At 40.7% G+C, this 20,338-nt stretch overlaps 1 protein-coding gene across 2 annotated transcripts in view; it reads left to right on the forward strand.

Annotated features, from left to right (window-relative positions):
* Nucleotides 1-20,338, forward strand: part of DCUN1D2 (defective in cullin neddylation 1 domain containing 2) — a 37,648-nt gene that overhangs the window by 3,581 nt on the left and 13,729 nt on the right. For both annotated transcript variants that reach the window (XM_006272469.4, XM_006272470.4), the window contains exons 3-4: nucleotides 2,662-2,830; nucleotides 6,997-7,127. In XM_006272469.4, the coding sequence (XP_006272531.1) occupies nucleotides 2,662-2,830; nucleotides 6,997-7,127 (300 nt within the window). The remainder of the gene's footprint in view (nucleotides 1-2,661; nucleotides 2,831-6,996; nucleotides 7,128-20,338) is intronic.

Below are 20,338 nucleotides of genomic sequence, written 5' to 3' on the forward strand. Positions count from 1 at the left end.
ATCCATGAGAGAGTGAATTTAAGATGGAGTTGCTTTTATATCTTCTGTTCTTTTTTTTTTTTAAATGCTAGTGTTGATAGGAAAAATGAGGAAATATGGTCAAGGAAGCAGCGCAAGACATTGTCCAGTGAAAGAATTCCTTTCAAAATGTTACTAACTTAGATCAATTATTTTTTGTTAAACAGTAGTGTGACGCTGCTTTATATCATTGCTGTTTATTGCTTGGCTCAAACTTTCTTTGGAACTCTTTAAAATGGATCTTGAGCCATATTTTTATCAATATGGACCCTTTCTAATCCTAATAGATGGTATGATTCTTACCAAAATTATTTTCTATGCATCTTGGCCTATACGATTATTAATACTATTGCTTTTCAGATTGTGGATAACATGAATACTTATTCCATTTGACAATACGGGTCATCTTCAAAATTTTAATTTAGAAAAACATATGGTCGTAATGTGTTATAGGTGCACTGGCACTCGAGCAGCACTAGAACATTTCCTTTGGGTGCACCCATAGACATTTAATTACTGTGATACTTCTTTTGGTTAGTTTTGCTTATATTTAAATGTTTTTTCTTGATCTGTGTATAGTAGTTTGAAAGGAGATGGTCAAGTGAAAGATATACTTAATTTCTTAAATTTGTAACTGTCAGTAGTAATGTCTAAACTGAAGGATTTTTTTTTTCTTCACTGTTTTTTTTTTTTTGTGTCCTTTCTACTTCCATCTTCACTTTTATGAATTTAAAATAATTTAGTCAGTTTCGGGTTTTTGTTTTCATGCATCAACACAATTCTGTAGTGCTAAAAATGAAAGTAATGAAGGGGGAATGTACACCTAAACATCGCTTTCCCAGAATTTAAAAGGAAAAGTCATGACAGTGCATTTTTTAATTGGTTTAACACCTTTTTCTTTCTTAACCATAACCTAAACTTTCTGCCTGATTAAAGGGTCTATTGTAATCCTATCTCTAGTTTTACAGAGGATTACAATGGAGAGAACCTACAAAAATCTGTAGGTTGCATTAGCATTGTATTTGAAATGTGAGGTAATATTTCATTGTCCACTCAGCTGTTCTTGTTTCAATGTTCTCTTTATTTAATATTCAACATCTGAACCAAAGTTACACTTGTTCATTTTTATTGTTTACTCAATTGCTCAGGTGTTATGAATATGCTAAAGACGGAATAATCCTGTTTGTTGAAGCCAGTCAGAGTTTGGCCATTAACTCCAGTACAGACTCTTTAAATATCTGGGAATAATTTTAGGAAGTTAAGAAATACGTTTAGATGTTATCCTGGAACCTTATTTTTGCAAATAATACCCTGGAAAGATTTATTCACTACTTTTACACATAGCAATTGTGATGGAATAAAGATACTTTAATAACATGTTTTTGCTGCATCAACTACTACTACTTGATGTTCTAACTATTGGCTATTTATAGGATCAATTCTTTAGTTACTATTGTTGTATCATTAGAAGAGTTTGAGAAGCAAAAGAGAACCCTAAAATGAAGGCCCCAATCTTGCAGTCAGATCAGATTGTAAGACCCATGCCTAGGGAAGGATAAAATCATACCAAGTACTTATCCAAAATATCAACCTTGTGATATATTGAAAATATTGTTTTAACTATATGTTTCATGCAGTGGCTATTTTAGTCAAATAAATACTTAAGACTTATTTTTCCAAATGATGGAATAACTTCTGTATTTTGTAACTGGCACAACTGTGAAAAGTAGAAGTATAATTTTGAGAATATTACTTTAGATTTGTGTAACTTACATTTTAAGAGACTCTCTCGGGTTCCAAACTAAAGTAAAACAGCAGTCTTGTTTACATATGAAGTGTTTAATTTCTTTGGGTTCAATTATGAATCAAATATAATTTTCCACAGAGGATTTTTGCATTTGTTTAGGTTTACTTATTTAAAACAAAAGTTAAATTTCAGGCTTATGACATAACCAGACACTGGCTATTACAGAGTGTTTCTACCCTATAAAAATAACTTATTATTGAACAATTACAGTAGTTCTGAGGAGCCTAATCTAGATTGAGGCCTTGTAGTGCTGAGCACTGTAAATACTGTCACATTGATTTGGTCTGTCTGCAAGGCTAATTTTTGTTTTTTTAATTTACAGTAATTAAACCTTGGTGATCTCAGTTGAAATAGGTCATTTCCTTTTGTGTCCCTGGAGGGGTGGGGATGGGAAATATCTGTGGACCTCATCTAGTGCATTTCTTTTATGCACCTGTTGCTATTTCCTAACTAGTACATGCTCTTTTATTGTACTTTTTATAACACTTCGCTGACAATCGGTTTCACTGATTTCTCCCTATTCTCAGGCAGCTTCCCTGTTGTTCATTTCTTTCTTTCATATGGTGATTGGGAGGGGGGGAATCTTAGAACAAAAAGCAAGTATTTTAATAGTAATTTAAAAACAAGATTGTCAGAGAGACTTGGGAAGATTTTAAAATCTGCTTTAAATTCACATTTTGAAATTGATTAAAATTTGAATTAATGTCCAAATAAAAAGTTTGAGAAGTACTCAAAAACAGTAATGTCTACAGTGCAGCATATCAAAAGTACTCTGGTCAGTATTCCGTAGGAAAGTTTAAGAACTGTAATTCTCCTTTTTGTACTTTGAACTGCAGACCCACAGGATGAAAATAAAATTGGCATTGATGGGATTCAACAGTTCTGTGATGATTTAAGCCTGGACCCTGCCAGTATCAGCGTTTTGGTTGTAGCCTGGAAGTTCAGGGCAGCTACTCAATGTGAATTCAGCAAAAAGGAATTTGTAGATGGCATGACAGAATTGGGGTGAGTGTGTCAGTTTTCTTTATGGTTCAACTTTCTTAGGAGCTGAGCCAAATCTATTGAAAGTTTTTAAAACTCTCCATGGACTTGTTCCATGTTACCCTGAAGATGCACGCAGCTGACCTACTATACTGTCTGGATTCCACTCTTTCCCATCTTAATACCACCACCCTATCAACTTTCTGTGATTCATTTACACAAATGCCTGAACTGGGCTGCAGCAGGAATTGCATCATGATTATGCTTGGCATCTTTCATTTAAAAAAAAAAAAAAAAAAAATCAAGACTTTTATTCAGTGTAAATCACCTGTTTAGATGATTTCTTACTCCTTTTTGTTTTTCTTCCTCTCTCTCACCTTGGCCTGTTTCTCTCTTTTATACCCCTTTTTGTAAGATATCTAAAACACTTGTGGACCTTTGCAGCTTTTCCTTCTCGTATTGGCTCCTAGTATATAAATATGTAAGTTACATTTGTCCAAAGAGTGTCCCTCTTTTTATTCATAAGAGAAAATAAATGAGTAAGTGAACTTGCTGAATTCTTGTTTGATAGCAAATTAGCTGCAACTTGAACTTTTGGTGCTCATTTCTAGGGCTGAAAACAATGAGCAGAAAACCTAGGCTGACCCTAAAGCCCATCTAGTTTTAGAGACTGGATAAATTCCATACATTTCAGTGTCATTGACTATTTTTGTCAAGTCACTTTACACAGAGAATTTCAGTCTCCAGTGTGACAAACCACAGTCTTATCTGCTCCCCCAAAGTGACTAAACTACCATATTTATTGAAATCCAAGACAAGATTTTTTTTTTTTTCCTCCCATTTAACATGATGGCCTGGGAGAGCTCCTCATTTTTCATTTGAGTACAAGTAGGGAGGCAGGCAACTGCTGCATTAGGTCCCATCCTGGATTTGGAGCCTTTCTGCCCTGCTCCACCCTTCTTTGTGCCGCCCCCCCCATGCACTTGCTCTGGTCCAGCCTGGGTCACGTGGCTACTCTGGTCCCTGCCTGGCTACACAGCAGCAGTGGTAACAGCTCCCAACTACGATGGTGCCAAGGCTGGAACTGCCACTGCCATGACCAGCGCTGTGGGGCTGGTTTGGAGCCAGATTCACTTTGTGGGCAGGTACCAGAAGGTGCAGGCACTGTTAAGGGGGAAGGGGCAGGCTTCTTGACTCACCTGCTGCCTGCCCCCCTGTTAACTGCTTGCTCCACTGCAGTGATAAGGTGGACAAAATTAAAACTATCTTCAAATTTATAAATTTTTCAGCATATAGAATCTAATTATTGGGGGGGGTCATCATTCATTCTGAATGATCTTGGATTTGGAGAAATATGGTAGTTCTGGCTTGCTTAGCTTTTACTACTAGAAACCACACTCAGGCCAGGTATTAAAAGTCAGGATGCATATAATTCACTCAGAAAAGGCTTCTTAAAAAGTATTCTGTAAGTTATAGAGAGTCACCAAAATGCATATAGCAGTAATTTTGTCCCACAATTTACTTATGGTATGTCGTATGTGCTTGTGTACGTCTCTTCCTGGTTTGCAAAGGTTGGAAGTCTGTGATAACACTCAGTATGAGAGCCTGGCTGTTAAGTACAAATTGTAATGAATCATATTTTTAGCTTTGTAAATAGTTTGTTCAGTCTCTGTGATAGTGGCTGTCATTGTAGCAGGTTCACAAATGCAGTTGATGAAACAATTCCTGCTTCATCAAACTGTTATGCTAATGCAAAACCTTTTCTGTGACCTTAGCAAATAACTTTTCAAATATGGAGATGTGACAGAAGAGCTATTGGTATACATGATACAAAATTCAGAAGTCTATTAAGGTATTTCAGTAGAGTGCATGTTGTTTGACATTGGGACCATTATCTGTTAAGAATAGAAACAAAAGCTTTTATGGAGTGTTTGGAATATAGGCAGCAAAAAGAAAGTGGATAAGATATTCCTTCATAATCTAATCTTATTTAAATTTTTGCACATATTGGGTGAGTCAAATTCTGGCCTTAACTGTCATTAAGTCTAATTTTATTCACTAATAGTACCATAAATAATCCTTCTCTCTGCTGATCACTTTATTGTTCAGAGTACCTTTGAAAAACAGGGAGATATCTGGAGTTGAAGTTAGAGCCCTGGTGGTGGAAATGATGTCCAATTTAACTGTAGTATAATCTTAAAATTCTTCTCATGGCAATAGACCCAAAGAAAACTTTCTTCATCTGTAGTGTCTGTGAAATCGTGGCTATTGGAACTCAGGCTGATCAACTTTGTAGGTTAAGCCATACTGTCCCTGTTTAGCAAAAGAATCAAACATTTCTTACTGAAAATGATGTTTTATTTATACTTATTTCTTGAAAAAGATGGATCAAGTAGCTGTCCTTGTTTGATCCACATCAGAAGGAACAAATTATTTTGCTAAAAGAGACTGTAGAGGTAGGTGGAAAATTTTGACCTGTTACTTGAACCTATATTTCCTGTTGCTAATAAAATTTAATTTGGCTTTAGATTAGTATACTGCAGAAAGACGTTAGTAATAGGTGGCAACTTCTATCTAATCCAAGTGATTTTGTTTCTTGAGTAGGGGCCTAACTGTGTGTTGCTACTGATCTCACCAAGTACCGACCTCTTTCTAACCTTTCCTTTTTAGGTAAGGATGTTGACACATTATAATAAAACAACTTTTAGTGTCATCTGAAGTCCACTGATTACTTTATCCCCTTTAGTCTGGCTTCTGGCTGTAATGACAATAATTGCTTCATTATCTAGCAACCACCTGGCGTTCATGTTTGATTTTTATTTATTTATTAATTAAAGTCTGCCAGCAACATTTGATACCCTTTATTATAAGACTTATTGAGCCACCTCTGGACATTTGGCTTTAGGATATTTTTAACATTTCATCATAGTATTGCTGTCTTTCCTGAGGGAATTCAGTCAGTGTTTTGAACAATTCTGTTGTTACTCCCTGCGCTTGAAGCACCTACAAGGCTTCTTGGTGGATAGTCGGGTGGTTTGGACTTAATGCCACTAGTTTGCTAGTTTGAAACTTTTCCTTTTAAAACCCAGGTAGTGTCATGCTTGTACTGGGCATTAATTGGGATTTTAGATTAATTTAGATTAATTTGGTTTGAGGTCTAATGCTGTTAAGTGGAGAACATCTAAAAGGCACAGTAGGTATCCACATTATTTAGGGAGTTGACCTGTTCCTCAGACAAGAGGCTGTCAATATAAAGGTGGCACGCTGATATAATGATAGCTCCTAATCGGGTGGTTTTGGAAGCCAAAAATGTATTCGTCTTTATCAGTATTAGTAAATTTGTTATTATTAAACCTTTGTCCTTTTGAATGGATTACAGCAATGTGCCCCCTAATAAAGTTATTCTAGAAGTGTCAGCTAGTAAAAATATTTACATAAGCTGTTTGCCAGCCAAGAAGATTTAGCCACAATAGACATTATAATTTTCAAGTAATTACTATATTGTTCCATATTAGTTACTAGGTGTAATTCAGAATACTGCCAGTATCCTATAAATTTTGGTATTAGTTTGAGTCATGTGAACCTGAAAAGCCCTTATCTTCCCAGTGTGATACTGTATCAGTTGAGGAATAAGTATCTTTGAGGCACAGTGAAGAGCTCTTTTTCTAGGTTTTAGTTTGAAGTGTGCCTGACATTTGTGACAGTACAGTTCAGTCACTGAAAAGTCATACAATATTTTAGGCATAAGTTTAATATGTAGTAGTCCTAATTCCTGCGATGGATGCTCAGGTAAATTGGAAAAAAATCAAATTAATTATATTATAATAGCAACTAAAACCGTACGTTACAGTTAATAGTATTTATAACTAGTTATATTTAATTCTTTCTGCACTCTGGCAATGCTCTTTAAGCGTGTGAAATCTACATTAGTTGAGATTGTGGATTAATGAAGAACCTGAAAAAGAAAATATTTTATAAATGTTTATTTGATATATGTACTTTAGGTGCTTGTATATACCATTACCCCTTGTTTCTGTTTAAACATTTTGTGAAGGATATACTTCACAGTTTATAGAATTTAAATGAAAGTGATATGTTGCAGTTGCATCTTGTAATATTGTTGTCTTTAAAATAAACCATTTGTTTAACAATTATGCATATTTATAGACAAACCATCTTTTCTGCAACAGGTGTGACACCACAGAAAAACTAAAAGCTCTATTGCCAAGACTGGAACAAGAGCTAAAGGATCCAATAAAGTTCAAAGATTTTTATCAGTTTACTTTTAACTTTGCTAAAAACCCTGGACAAAAAGGTTTAGGTGAGTATAAAAACTCAAAAGGTAACGGTAAAAAATAATGTGTGTAACTTGAATACTTTCAATAACCTACTATTCACAGTTTGCCAATAACAGCTCTAGTAGAATTGACTTCTAGGGGGTACATCAATAGAGATTTTTGGGGCTGGTATTGATAGCCAATTTTTAAGGAGCCATATCAGCTGATCCTGATACGATTTCTGATACGAGCCCTGCAGCTTAAGGAGTGATGTTGAGCTGGTAAGTCTGTTGTGGTGGAAGAGGAGGGAGGAAGAGATGGGGCATAAGGAGGGCAGATCAAGGCCCCTGCGGTGAGGGAGGGAATGGGACTGGGGCAAACACTGTCCAGTTGGGGGGGGGGGGGGTGGCGGCGGCGGCCAGCTCCCCCTGCTGCACGCTGCTTGTCCATGTGCCCCCGGATCTCTGTGGGGAGGGTGGGGCTAGGGCTGTACCGGGCTGTGCTTGGGGCAGGCAGCAGCACTAAGAGCTGGGTCTGTAGGGAGGCTATGACAACTTTTGGGGTGGCTGCAGTCCACCCCGAGCGCAGCCTTAGCCCTGCCTACCCATGCAGATCCAGAGGCACGCACCACTCTCATGCCCTCCTGGGCAAGCGGCGGAAATCGCCGAATAAACAGGCAAGTGCTAGATGAGCTGCCAGATGAGCGGCTCCTGGATGAATGGTGCACAGCGGCAGGAGCTGCACTCTTCCCCCTTCCCAACGCCCCATGGATGAGCTGCAGCTCCAGCTCCAGCCCCACTCCCTCACCACAAGGGCCATGATCTGCCCCGCACCCCCCCCCCTTCCTCCCTCCTTCCACCACAACAGACTTACCAGCTGCATGCAGCCCTCCAAGCTGCCAGGCTGTGCTGCACTGCGGCTGCGCATGCACAGGCCATTTATCAACCATATCAGGCCAATTTCTGATACAGACGATTTTCTTTATGTCGGTGCCAGTCCTATATTGGACCGATGTATCAGTGCACCTCTATTGACTTTTTTTGCCTTCTTCCCTTAAGTTAATTTCCTCTTCGGTAATTCTCTTGGTTGAGGTAATTTGACTAGTTTTCATGTATGATACCACATTTTTATCAAGTTAAATTGCATTGTAATGGTCCTTATGTTCTTTTGGAACCAAAATGTGAATAACTAATATTAAGGAGATAATTTGCTTCTAAGATGGTCTTGTTTTTCACACGCTCTTCCTTTTTATATTCACAGCTAAACACATGTTCTTGCTAACTAAATAGCTCCACGTAGATCCTAGAAAGGTGGCAAAACGCTGCACAGACCAGTATCCTATACAGTAGCTTTTAACAACTTTGAAAACTATAGGTTTTTTTCTGGTTTTCATTTAAGATTGAAATAATCCCATGCTGTTCTGCCATGGAATGGGGGTGAGGGGGGAGATCATGTGATCAAGGGGTTAAATACTATCAGTGTGTACACACGAGGACTGAAATGAGCTCATCCATAAAGTGGTGCTTCTTAACATGATCACTTGATTCTGCAATCTGAACTTTCTTTTAACTGGTTTTGTGCCTATTTATAGATGCAGTAGGTAGTACTCCTGTAATTAATACTGCCTAACACTCCCATCAGAGTACTCTTTACATAAACACTATTATGAATTGTGGGCACTGAAGCTTGTAACAAACAGATGAACAAATAAAAAGTTCTTCTTAACAGTGAGTGGCTTATTTAAAGTAACAAAGTTTTACCAGTATTGGTAAGAAGATTAAGTAGTAATAAAAGAGAAAACAATGTAATTACTTGGTTAACCAGTTAATCTGAAAAGACAGAGCTGGAGTAACAGTCGTTCTGTTGTTTTAAAGCCCAAAAGTAAAAGATGAGGAAGAATGAGCTATTCATGTTGTAGGAAGCTTAATACGCTTGTCAGCAATAAGTATTAAGTATTTTTGCTAAGCAATTTTTAAAATCACTTAGCAACAATACTTTGCCTGTTGAGTAAGGTCACTTTTACAGCCTATTCCTTTAGTTTTAACAGTAGTAATTGAGGTTGTAATTGTTTTAGTATTGTGTAAAAAGGAAAAAACTACATCTCCTTTGATTAGGTAGAGTTTGTTTTGAGACAGGGTTTGAAATTTCTGCCTGCCAGTGGTGAGGGGGATTTTTCCCATTATGCTGTAGTTCCAGAGTTCTATCTTTGCATAGCAGGTGTTAATGCATGAGTTTGGTCAATAACCTTAAACATTACTTTAGCAGAAGTAGAAAATTGTCAGAGTAGCATATGTCAATTTCTTGCTGTTCTGTATATTTTGTATCTCCTCTGGTGTCTTGATTTCCTGAAAAGATGCATAGTTTTTGCATCTCTTTCTTTTTTCCTCTTCTGTAAGAGTCTAATGCAATGACAACTGAAATTAGTGGAAATCTCTCCACTGGCTGCAAATAAGTGTTTAGTCCTTAAAATAGGGATTCATAGACACCAGGGCTGGAAGGGACCTCAGAAGATCATTGCATCTAGCCCCCTGCCCCAGGGGCAGGAAGTCAGCAGTGATTATAGGATCCCAGCAAGATAAACATCCAAATGTCTCTTGAAGGCGTTCAAAGTAGGTGCTTGAACCACCTCCGGGAGCAGTCTATTCCAAACCTTGGGGGCTTGGACAGTAAAGAAGTTCTTCCTTATGTCCAGTCTGAAATGGTTTTGGAGAAGTTTGTGACCATTCGATAATGGTGTGTGCTCACATTTGGCAAAGTACTTTGAGATGTGTGGATGGGAAACACCAAGAAAATACTGATATTTGAGTATTGCATTTTTAATATATATGTCAGCCTTTGTTGCGTTGCTCTTCTAGTCAGGAAGGGTGTGGAAATAACTCCAAAAAGAGCCCATTAGCTCAGTTGTTCAGAGCAGTGCAGAACTCTTTCCCTTCCCACTTAAATTGTGTTGATTCAGGAAGGGGAGGCCAGACCAATGAGATTATTTAAAACATTTAGATGGCCTTTTATAAATAGTAGAAAATGTCATAGCCTACATCCCACCCCCTATCTCATTGTGAGTTGCTGTTATAATTAGTGAAAAGTATAGTAAGGTTTATTTTTATAATGTTACTTTTTGAGTAGTTTTGTTTTCTGCTGTTTTGAATAGCTGTCCCAGAAAGTGTGACAGGTACATTTATACTTGAGTGCCTGTAAAACAGAAGACACGTGGACACTGTTCACAACCTGATTGTACCTGAAAAATCACATCAAGCTATAATTGTATCTGGTGTTGTATAGTTTTGCAGCATTTGATAGAGGTTAACACTGATTAAAAACATATGTCTTTTTTTAAAGTGGTAACTCTTTTGCACTGAGAGCTACATAAGAGAATTTGCATTTTAAGAATGTGTTTAATCAGCTGCTAAATGTCTGAAAGTTACAGCTTATAAGGCCAGGCATGGTAGCTAAAAGAGCATCAAAAGCGCTCTGTTATTTGAATGTCTTGATTCCATTGTGTGCATCAGTGGTCGTAGGACACCATCCATTGCCGTCCTTTTCGTTAGAGAGGAGATAGCTGGCTGCAACCAATATCTTATCTATAATATGAAATTAGCCTGAAATATAGTGATTGGTTTGTGATAATCAGGGAGTTTTTTAGATACAACTGCATTTGTAAATTATGGTATTTTGCTGGTGCAACCAAGCTATACAGTTGTTGTTCTCATTAATAAAATTCTAAAATATGTCTTCAAAGTAGAAAATAGATCATTAAAAATATTGTTTGTGACAATATTTGTCTTCAGGCAGATGTTCAAACAATTAGGATTTATTTCTTAATGTGGAAAATATACATTTTAAGCACAGAATCAAAAACAAGAGTTGATCTTCATTTTGTGGGGATTTTTTTGTTGACAACTTAATCACTTAGATGTTTCCTGACAGTCTTTATACCTTAAGACTGTAGTTTGTTAACCATAAGAACAGTTGTTTTGTATCCTAATCAAAGACTCATGTAGGTATACCTATACATATCCATTCTAGGTTTTACAAACTAGACCTTCAAATATAAGATGGAAAGCACATTTTTGCTACAAATATATATGTATATAGAAAGTTTTTTTTGTTCTTTTTTATGAAAATGCTTTTGTGCCTGAATAATGTGCATTTCTAAGGATTACCATATTTACTCAAATAGAAGATGAGGTGTTTTCCTCTGATCAGTATGGTGAGGGGAAGCCCCTCATCTTATGTTTGTATACAAGCAAGCCTCAATAAATCCATTGTCTATTAGTAAACTGTTGCCAAAAGCAGTATATTCTTAATAATGGAAGCCAACTATGAATCTGATTAAATGCAGATAGTAATGAGCACGACTAAAACTCATGACCTATATTAGGTTCCGCCATCAGTATGCTTGCCCATCTGAATAAGATGTATGGTAATGCCCATTGTGCACAATCCCCCCCTCAGTGTTGACTCTTTCAAGTCATGGTGAGCCACTACATTCTACACATTTTTATTTCCTCTTCCCTTCCACAACTGAGCTGCAACTTTCTTTTCCATTCCCAGTAATTTCTGTTTCTTCACTAGCCTTAAATGTCTGGCCAACAATACCAAATGGGGCTGTTAGCAAATAAAAACCTAGGATTCCAGACGAGCCTGTGGATTGACACAGCACCTTGTTTGAGTGACAAAGACTTTATTTACAACAAGTATTCAAAGTCAAGTGAGTCCAAACCAAAGCAAAGTCCAGTAATTAACTATAAGGCGATGATTTCTCACCAGACAGGCAACAAGAGGCTGTCTGTTTCTTCCAGCTTCTTGAGATAGCTGGGGCTCAGCAGCAGTTGGTGTCGGAGAGATTTCTCACTCTTGAAGCACGTGCTGTTAGCTGTTTTCACTTCATAGATTCATAGATAGTAGTCAGAAGGGACCACGAAGGATCATCGTGTCCGACCCCCCGCCCCAGGCAGGAAAGCACTGAAGTCATATGACCCCAGCCAGGTGTCTATCTAGCCTCCTCTTTGAAGACTTCCAAGTTAGGTGAGAGTACCACCTCCCTTGGCAGCCCCTTCCAGATTCTGGCCACCCTTACTGTGAAAAATGTCTTCCTAATGTCTAACCTGAATCTGCTCTCCACTAGTTTGTACCCTTTATTTCTAGTTGTTTACCAGGGCACCCATAGGAGTAACACATCTCTGTTGTCCTCCCTTGATAAATTTATAGGTGGCTGCAAGGTCACCCCTTAGCCGTCTCTTGTGAAGGCTGAAGAGATCCAGATCCCTCAACCTCCCCTCTTAGGGTCGTGCATGGAGGCCACTAATAATACGAGTGGCCCTCCTCTGAACCCTCTCCAGATTCTCTGCATCCCTCTTGAAGTGCAGCTCCCAAAACTGGACACGGTACTCTAACTGTGGCCTGACCAATGCTGCATAGATGGGGAGCATCACCTCCCTCCCTCTGTTGGTCATGCATCTGCTAATGCACGACAAGGTGCGATTGGCTTTGTTGATGGCTTTGTTACACTGCCGGCTCATGTTCATCTTGGAGTCAACTATGACTCCATGTTCAGCTGTGACTCCGAGATCCCTTTCAGCTGCTCTGCTGCTGAGGAGTCATCCCTCAACCTATAGGTATGCTGGGGGGGAGTCCTTCCTAGGTGGAGTACCTTTGATTTGTCTTTGTTAAATTGCATCCTGTTGTGTTCTGCCCATTGATCCAACCTGTCTAGATCTTAAAGTCCAGGGAAATTACATCTGCCTCAGCTCCTGCATCTAAGCAGTGTGTGACCTGGTCATAAAAAGCTATAAGGCTTGTCAGAGAGGATCTACCTGTGACGAACCCATGCTGGCTTCCCTTCAGCATCATTTCCCCTGCTGGGCCTTCACAAATGAGCTCTTTAATGATTTTTTTCCAGCATTTTCCTGAGGATAGAGGTAAGACTGACTGGCCTAAAGTTACCTGGCTCATCTCTCCTCCCCTTCTTAAAAATGGGCACCACGTTGGCCCTTTTCCAGTCCTCGAGGACCTGGCCAGAGCACCATAAGTGCTCAAACAGCCGTGCCAATGGCTCAGCTGTAACACTGGCCAATTCCTTCACTACCTGTGGATGGAGGTCATCCGGGCCTGCTGACTTGTACCCATCCAGCCCCTCCAAGTGCTCCTTCACTAAGTCAGCACTAACTGTTGGTGGTCTAGTGCCTCCCAAACATCTATCTGTGTTCAAGTTCAGCGAATTGTCTTGGCAAGTACTTAGGAATGCTGAAGTGAACTCATTGAAGAGCTCTGCTTTTTTTTCCCTTTGTCTGTCACCAACTGCCCTAATTTGTCCTGCAGGGGCCCTATGCTACTCTGTGCCTTCCTTTTGCTTGCTATGCATCTGTAGAAGGACTTTTTATTGTCCTTTGTATTGGACTCGTTATTCTTATACCCTTAGTCCAGCATCTTCAAAGCATTCTTACAGTTGTATAAATCAAGAAAGTCCCAAGCAGTAATTGACAGGAAAACCCTGTTAATCAAACTGCTCGTTATTGATTATCATAAAGTTCCAATTTGAATGAATTACCTTCCTCAATGACAAGAGGCTATCCATTTCCACTAAGTTTGGAACACATCAAGAAATTGACTAACAACCAGGAAAAATGCAAGGGTTTTGGGGGGAGTGTCCTTGGAGAATCAAGGGGAACCACTAGCCAAAACAGAAATAAATCAGGAAGAGGCATTGGTCACATGTGGAGAATGACTCTGTACATTTAAAAAAAAAAAAAAAAGTTAATTGCGAAATAAATATTTACCATACTAATTAATCGAGGATAGACATTTCACATGGTTACATACTGGACAACTAGGAGCTTACGTGAAATCATCATGAATATAGTAAGATAAACTGGAAGGGATACTGCATTATTTCATCTCAGATGGCCTAGCCATGAACTTGCATCCTCTTGTACTATGCAGTTAGCATTAGTATTTTGTATTTTAACTTTTGTGAATAGGCCCCAGTTTAGTATGAGTTTCAGAGTCATTAGGGACCCCAAACAGCTCACCCAGAATTCTTCTGTCACCCCTTCTCCCAGCCTGTCACATATGATTAGTGTGGCCCTGCCCTCCATGATGTGGAGCTGGACCAAGTTGCCCTGCTTCTCATCTGCATATACAGTTTTGGAGGATCCTAGGTAGTAGTCATGACAAAAACACCCAGTTCTAGTCATGAATGGAGGGCTAATTAGCCCACAATTGGTTATCTAGAATACATGCATATACTGAGCAGTGGTGAGCTGTGGGGTCACCAGGGCATGAAATGCTTTTGGGTTTGTTGGGGTCCAGCCCAGTGACCTAAATGGTCAATTATGAGCCTCTTGGTTTTGGATTAATAGTATGCATAGTTTGTACTATATATAAGGTATACAAAAGTGCTACCTAAAAGTGCATTTATGGAGTAAATCTGCTGAAACTTGCAGCAGTTTTAGGAAAAGGTAAAATGTATAAATTCTGGATGAACTACATCTGTGGGTACCCATAGTAATTTGCCTATATGTAAATTATTATAGGTATGTTTTGTTTTTTTTCCAAGGTCAGTGTTTTCAAATTTGCCCCTCACTTCCATCTCTTCAGAGAGAGCAAGGTGTAACCGTAAGGAAGGGCAGAAGGGTGGGGGAGCAGGGAAGAGACTGCAGGGGGTAGAAGTTAAGGAGGGCAAGAGTCTATATGATCCCGCAGATTAATTTTCCCTGCTGGAGGGGATGAATTCAAGGCAAATTTCAAATAATTAGATTGTATACCTGGAAAATTTATAACATTTATAATTTTTCCATGTATCAAATCTAATTACTGGGGACTTGTCTTATATTCAAGGTTTTCTTATATTTGAATATATATGGCATTTTCTTTGACACTAAATCTTAATTTACATCACAAAATACATAGGCAAAATAGAAAATATCTGCAATTTAAGACTTGCTCAAATACTTTGTAAGAGATCTCCATCTATTGTAGCTGTTATACATACCTACTGCAAAAGGAGGTTTTTAACTCACTGCGACAAAATACAGGTTTAGTAGTGTGTAGGTGCCAAATAATTAATGGCCAAACAAAAGAATTGTCATGGTTTAGTCATGGCATGAAAAACTGATTTTTACAGGCATTTCATGGAGGCCCCGCTCCTTGCAATTGATTAGTAGAAGGCCTGGCAGGGTAGGCACAAGGGGGCAGCTGCCATATTGGCTGCTGGCTGCCCTTTGTGCCACCCTGCCAGCTGGCATCTTTCCTTCCCTGGCGGGCTGTGAGGCAGTGAGGACCGCTTGCTCCCACTGGGCGGGGGGGCAGCATTTTATTTTTGCTACTTTTTTTTCCCGGTTGATTTTTGTGGGCAACTGCAGATTTCAAGATTTCTGTGAAATTCCAAATTAAATAGGTCCCCAGTCATGTGCTGGGCCTTGTACAAATATAGAACAAAGGCAATTTCTGCCCTGAGCAGTTTGTAATCTCAGTAAGGGTCATGTCTAGAAGTGAGAGGATAGTTCCAACAGTTTGCAGAAATATGGAGGTCATCCTTAATCATGTTAACAGGTAATGAATAGGTTGTGATGGGGAAAAAAAGGCTGGCAATTGCAGTTATTAAAGTCAAGTCCAAATTCCATTCCAGCCCCCACTTCTTGGTTACTCATAACTTTACCTAATGAATCTTTTTTTCAGCTTAATTTTTCCATCATTGAGTTTTCAGCCAAAAGATGAATTCCCTAAAAGTTTTTTTCGAAAAATCAGTTCAGTCAATTTTGACTTATATGGGTATGACACTTTTCCCCCAAGTTTTCTAACTAAAAATGAGTCCTGAAACTGCAAAGTTGTACAATGCAGTGACTCTTCTTAAAGTCTTAAAGAATATTATTTGGTTTTTTTAAAGTTCAATAGCATGTAAAATATCCATTTTTTTTTTTTCATATTTGAAGTGCAGTCTCTGAGTTTTTATGTAATACACTGAAACAGGGTTAATAATGCCCAGTAGTTTATTTTACTAGTACAGTCAAAATTGTAGCTAGATTCAGTTTAGGTAGTTTACTAGCTTTACTAACAGAGCCTCTAGGTACCCAAAAAGCTCCAGATCTCCTTTCTCTCTCCTTTTCCCATCCTTAAAAAAAAAAAAAAAAAGAGAGAGAGAGTAGAAGTTAAATTTGTAAAATGGTAATTGTGCATTATTGAAAAATCAGGAAAATGAGGAAAGTCCAAATTCATAGTGGAGCAAAATCAGTATAAAAAAAATAAAAGTCCCATATACATTATTATTGTTTGGGATTTTTTAGTCCCATGTTAGGCTGATAATAATTACATGTATATAATGCAATATATAAGAATACATAGGATAACAAAGCTAACATTCCTGGACAACTATAACTTAGCAAATTTAACCTCACTGTTCAAAAAGCTTAATTTTTTCCAACATTAGGACTGAGAAATAATTAATGTTAATCTGAGGTTGGGAGCTTTATACATGGAGGTAGTTTAAATTTTTGCAATGCATTTTAAAATTACCAAATTTTGCAGAGCAAAATCCACAACCCAGTCCCAGATATGCCATAAGCCCTCTAGACTTAGAAATAATTTATACATCGATCCCATATCATATTGACACTGATAAAAGGAAAATTGACATAATTGGCGAGCAGCTTTTTTTTGGCTGAGGTGGCCAATAATGTTGCCAATAAATGCCATCTGCATGTGTGCAACTGCAGCGCAGTCCAGCAGCATGGGCTGGCTGGTAACTCTGTCATGGCGGAAAGGGCATGGGGGAAGGAAGGGTTGTGTGGGTGTCAGACTGAGGCCCCCCTGCATTGAGGGCAGGGTATGAGGCTGGGGCAGAGGCAGGCGCTGCATTGCTCATGGCTCCATCTTGTGCCACAGCTGCTTACCTGGGGGATGCCAGGAGGGGGGGAGCTCTCACAGCTGTGCGCACCCTGGGAGGAGGGGTGAGTGCCCCCCTAGATCTGTGCACGGGGCAAAAGTGGGCTGCTGCTGAGGCTGCACTGGGTTCTTCCTGGCGGGGGATCTGAGCTGGGAGGACAGGTGGCACTGCTGCAGGGGGTTTTGGGGTGGGTTGTAGCCACCCCAAAAACTTGCCATAGCTCCCTGCCCAGCGCCACCCCCAGCTGTAGCCCTCAGTGGCCAACTCATCTTTGCCCCACACAGATCCAGGGGCCACGCGCTTCCCATGCTGTCCTGGCATCTGTGTACCAGCGTGAGCTGCTCCCCTTACCCCCCAGATGAGCCGTGGCTCAGTCCTGTGCCCCACCCCACCCTGGCTCACTGCAGGGGGCCTTGGCCTCCCCTGCTCCCCCCAGTGCCCCCATGCCCCTTCATTCCCTGACAACAAACTTACCGGTCGGACATTGTTCTCCATGCTGCTGGGCAGCATATTGGCAATCAAATCAGCATCGGGCAATATGGCTCATTAAAAATCAGCCACCAGTATCAGCCCAAAAATCTCTACCGGTGCACCTCTCATTTATACCATTTCCAGTTCTGATTAGCATAGTGACCTTAGTGTAGACTTGTGTCCTTGTACATCAGTGTCCTGATGCTCTGTAAATATTACTGTACTGCTTCCTTTTTGGGAGGTTAGCTGCTGCTTCTTGAACCAGCAGCAACATAATCCTTATGGCACTTCACCTAGGGAAATCAGTTCTTTTAAGAGTTAGCTTAGGTGGAGTAGTGTATGAATACAGCTGTGCTGCTCCTGGTTAAGGAAGTAACCCACTTGTACCTCCCAAACCTAGCAGTATAGCAACCTTCATTTGTTGCCCAACACGACCATGCTGCATCTTCTCAGCAAGTGCAGCAGGATACTGGTGTCTGTTTGAGACAAAAGTTTAATTTCAGAGGGCGCATCCAGATGAGTGCACACGTGCCTCTTGCAGTGTCTCAGCCCCCTTTGAGATGCTGCAAGAGGCATACGCAAGAACAAATGTTCCCTGTGCTGCTAATTTGCAGCATGGGGACAAAATTAGACCCCTGGATATCCAAGGATCAAAAAATACCCCAGGGGAAAGAAGCAGGGCCGTACCTCGAGGCTGGTAGCCAGTCAGAGCATCTCTATGCCTGGCCCTTGCTGCAGTGCTGAAGCACACTGCCTGCACTGTGCGGGGCAGGCAGTGTTGCAAGCTGCAGGGACCTGGACCTGGCTTCATGCCAGGTAACTAGGGAGTTGGGGAGGCTGAAGTGGGGGGAGGAGACCATGAGGGAGGGCCGGCCCAGCTCCATTCCCCGTTTGTTCCCCCAATTCCACATTTGTTCCCCCACCCCCTGCTCTCTCTCCTGCCCGTCCCCAGTCACCCCATGCTCACTGACAGTAGCAGCAGCAGTCTGGGCCACTCAGGGCTTCGTGGCGGCCCCAGCTGCTTGGCATCTGTCCTGCCACATTGCATGGGTGCACCCAGCTTAGCAGGGTGCTGTGCGCTCTCAGAGCTCTGGGCCCTTGGGGCTGAGCAGTGCTGAGCCCTGGGTGATGGCCACAGCACCTCTGAGATTCCAGACAGCACATGGTGCCCTGCCAATCTGGGCCGCACCCGTATGATGGCAGCAGCTGCAGCGGGTGCCAGGGGGCCAGGGACAAGCCCTGCTGCCCCCTGCCACACCGGGGGGGGGGGCGGGGGGCGGGACACTGTGCCATAAGGCCCTGAGTGGCCCCAACCACTGCTGCTGCTGGTAAGCTGCGGGCAGTGTGGGAGGCTGGAGCTGGGTGGGGGAGCGACTGGTGGAGGGGCAGGAGCCAAGAGGGGGAGTGATCAGAAGCCTGGAGCCAACTGGGGGAATTTCTGAATAATCTCCGGCCTCCTGATCACTCCCCCGCTGGTCTCCAGTCTCCTGCTCGTCTCCTGCTCTGTTCCAGTCCTCTGGAGGCTGGAGAACAAGTAGCGGGCTGGAGACGAACGAACCCCTGGAGAAAGGTGGAGATGTTCCCCTGCTCGTCTCCAGCCGCCTGCTCCTCCAAAGGCTGGAGATGAGCAGGGGAACCAGCAGGAGGCTGGAGACTGGGGGAAGGGAGGAGAGGGAGCTGGGACCCTACAGGCAGGGCAGTCCATGTGCTGGGGGGGCAGGGGACCCACCCCCTCATAAGCAGCCCCTACACCAACAGTCCCCCACACCTTCCCATGCACTGACCTGCATCCCCCCCACATCCCTCCACACCCACCCACAATAACATTAATTAAAACGGAACTCAGAATAAACCATATTAAATCACAAAATCTTCCTGTCCCTGCTGTACTTTCTAACTTCCTTTGAAATACTTTGGCCATTTTTTGCGTTTTTCTTTCCTGCCTTTAAGAGGTGTATTTTCTCTCATTTAAAAACTCTTACTAAAAAATAATCTTTTCCTTCAAGATGCATTTAATAGTATTAAATGTTAGAACTATACAGCTGTGGAAAGAATGGCCTTTCATAATTATAAGCCTAAGTGATCATGATAAAAAATAGTCAATTCAAATGAATTTTATGAACCATAAAATTATTTATATTAGTACCTTCCCATTACTATTATTATTCATTCAACGTTACTGGTGTTAATAATTAACTGTAGTGTATACAAACAGCACACTTTTCAATATGGAAGTACCGTAAAACTACAGATCAATAAAACTGGGGTTAATACTGAGGGGAATGAAAAGAAACACTAACCCAGCTGCCTCTCTCCCTGAACACTGTTACACTGAATAAGCAGAGATCCTGCACAACACAGTTTATGATATAGTAAGGTTTTATTGTGCATCTAGTCAAGGGGAGAAGAATAAAAGTGTAGACACCCCTAATTCTTTCAGCACCTGGCCTTTGTGTGCTTTATGTTGCAACTTCAATATATCTTTGTAAATGTAGATTTGCAATATGCATAAATTCTACCTGCTTTAATAATATAGCAAACTCATTAGTAGCATCTAAAATTTCCTTTTCAAACACAAATTGTCATAGATTGTAGAGTCAGAAGGGACCAAAATGGATCATCATGTCTGACCCCCTGGCAGGAAAGAGGACTGAGGTCAGATGACCCCAGCCAGGTGACTATCTAGGTTCCTCTTGAAGACCTCCAAGCTAGGTGATAGCACCACCTCTCTTGGAAGCCCATTCCAGATCCTGGCCACCCTTACTGTGAAAAATTTCTTCCTAATATCTAACCTAAATCCACTCTCAACTAGTTTACACCCATTATTCCTAGTCACTCCCTGGGGCGCCTTAGTTAACAGTGCTTCCCCTATTCCCCATTGACCTCCCCTAATAAATTTATAGG

The sequence above is a fragment of the Alligator mississippiensis genome, chromosome 1, assembly GCF_030867095.1.
Source record: "Alligator mississippiensis isolate rAllMis1 chromosome 1, rAllMis1, whole genome shotgun sequence".
In the NCBI taxonomy this organism is placed as follows: domain Eukaryota; kingdom Metazoa; phylum Chordata; order Crocodylia; family Alligatoridae; genus Alligator; species Alligator mississippiensis.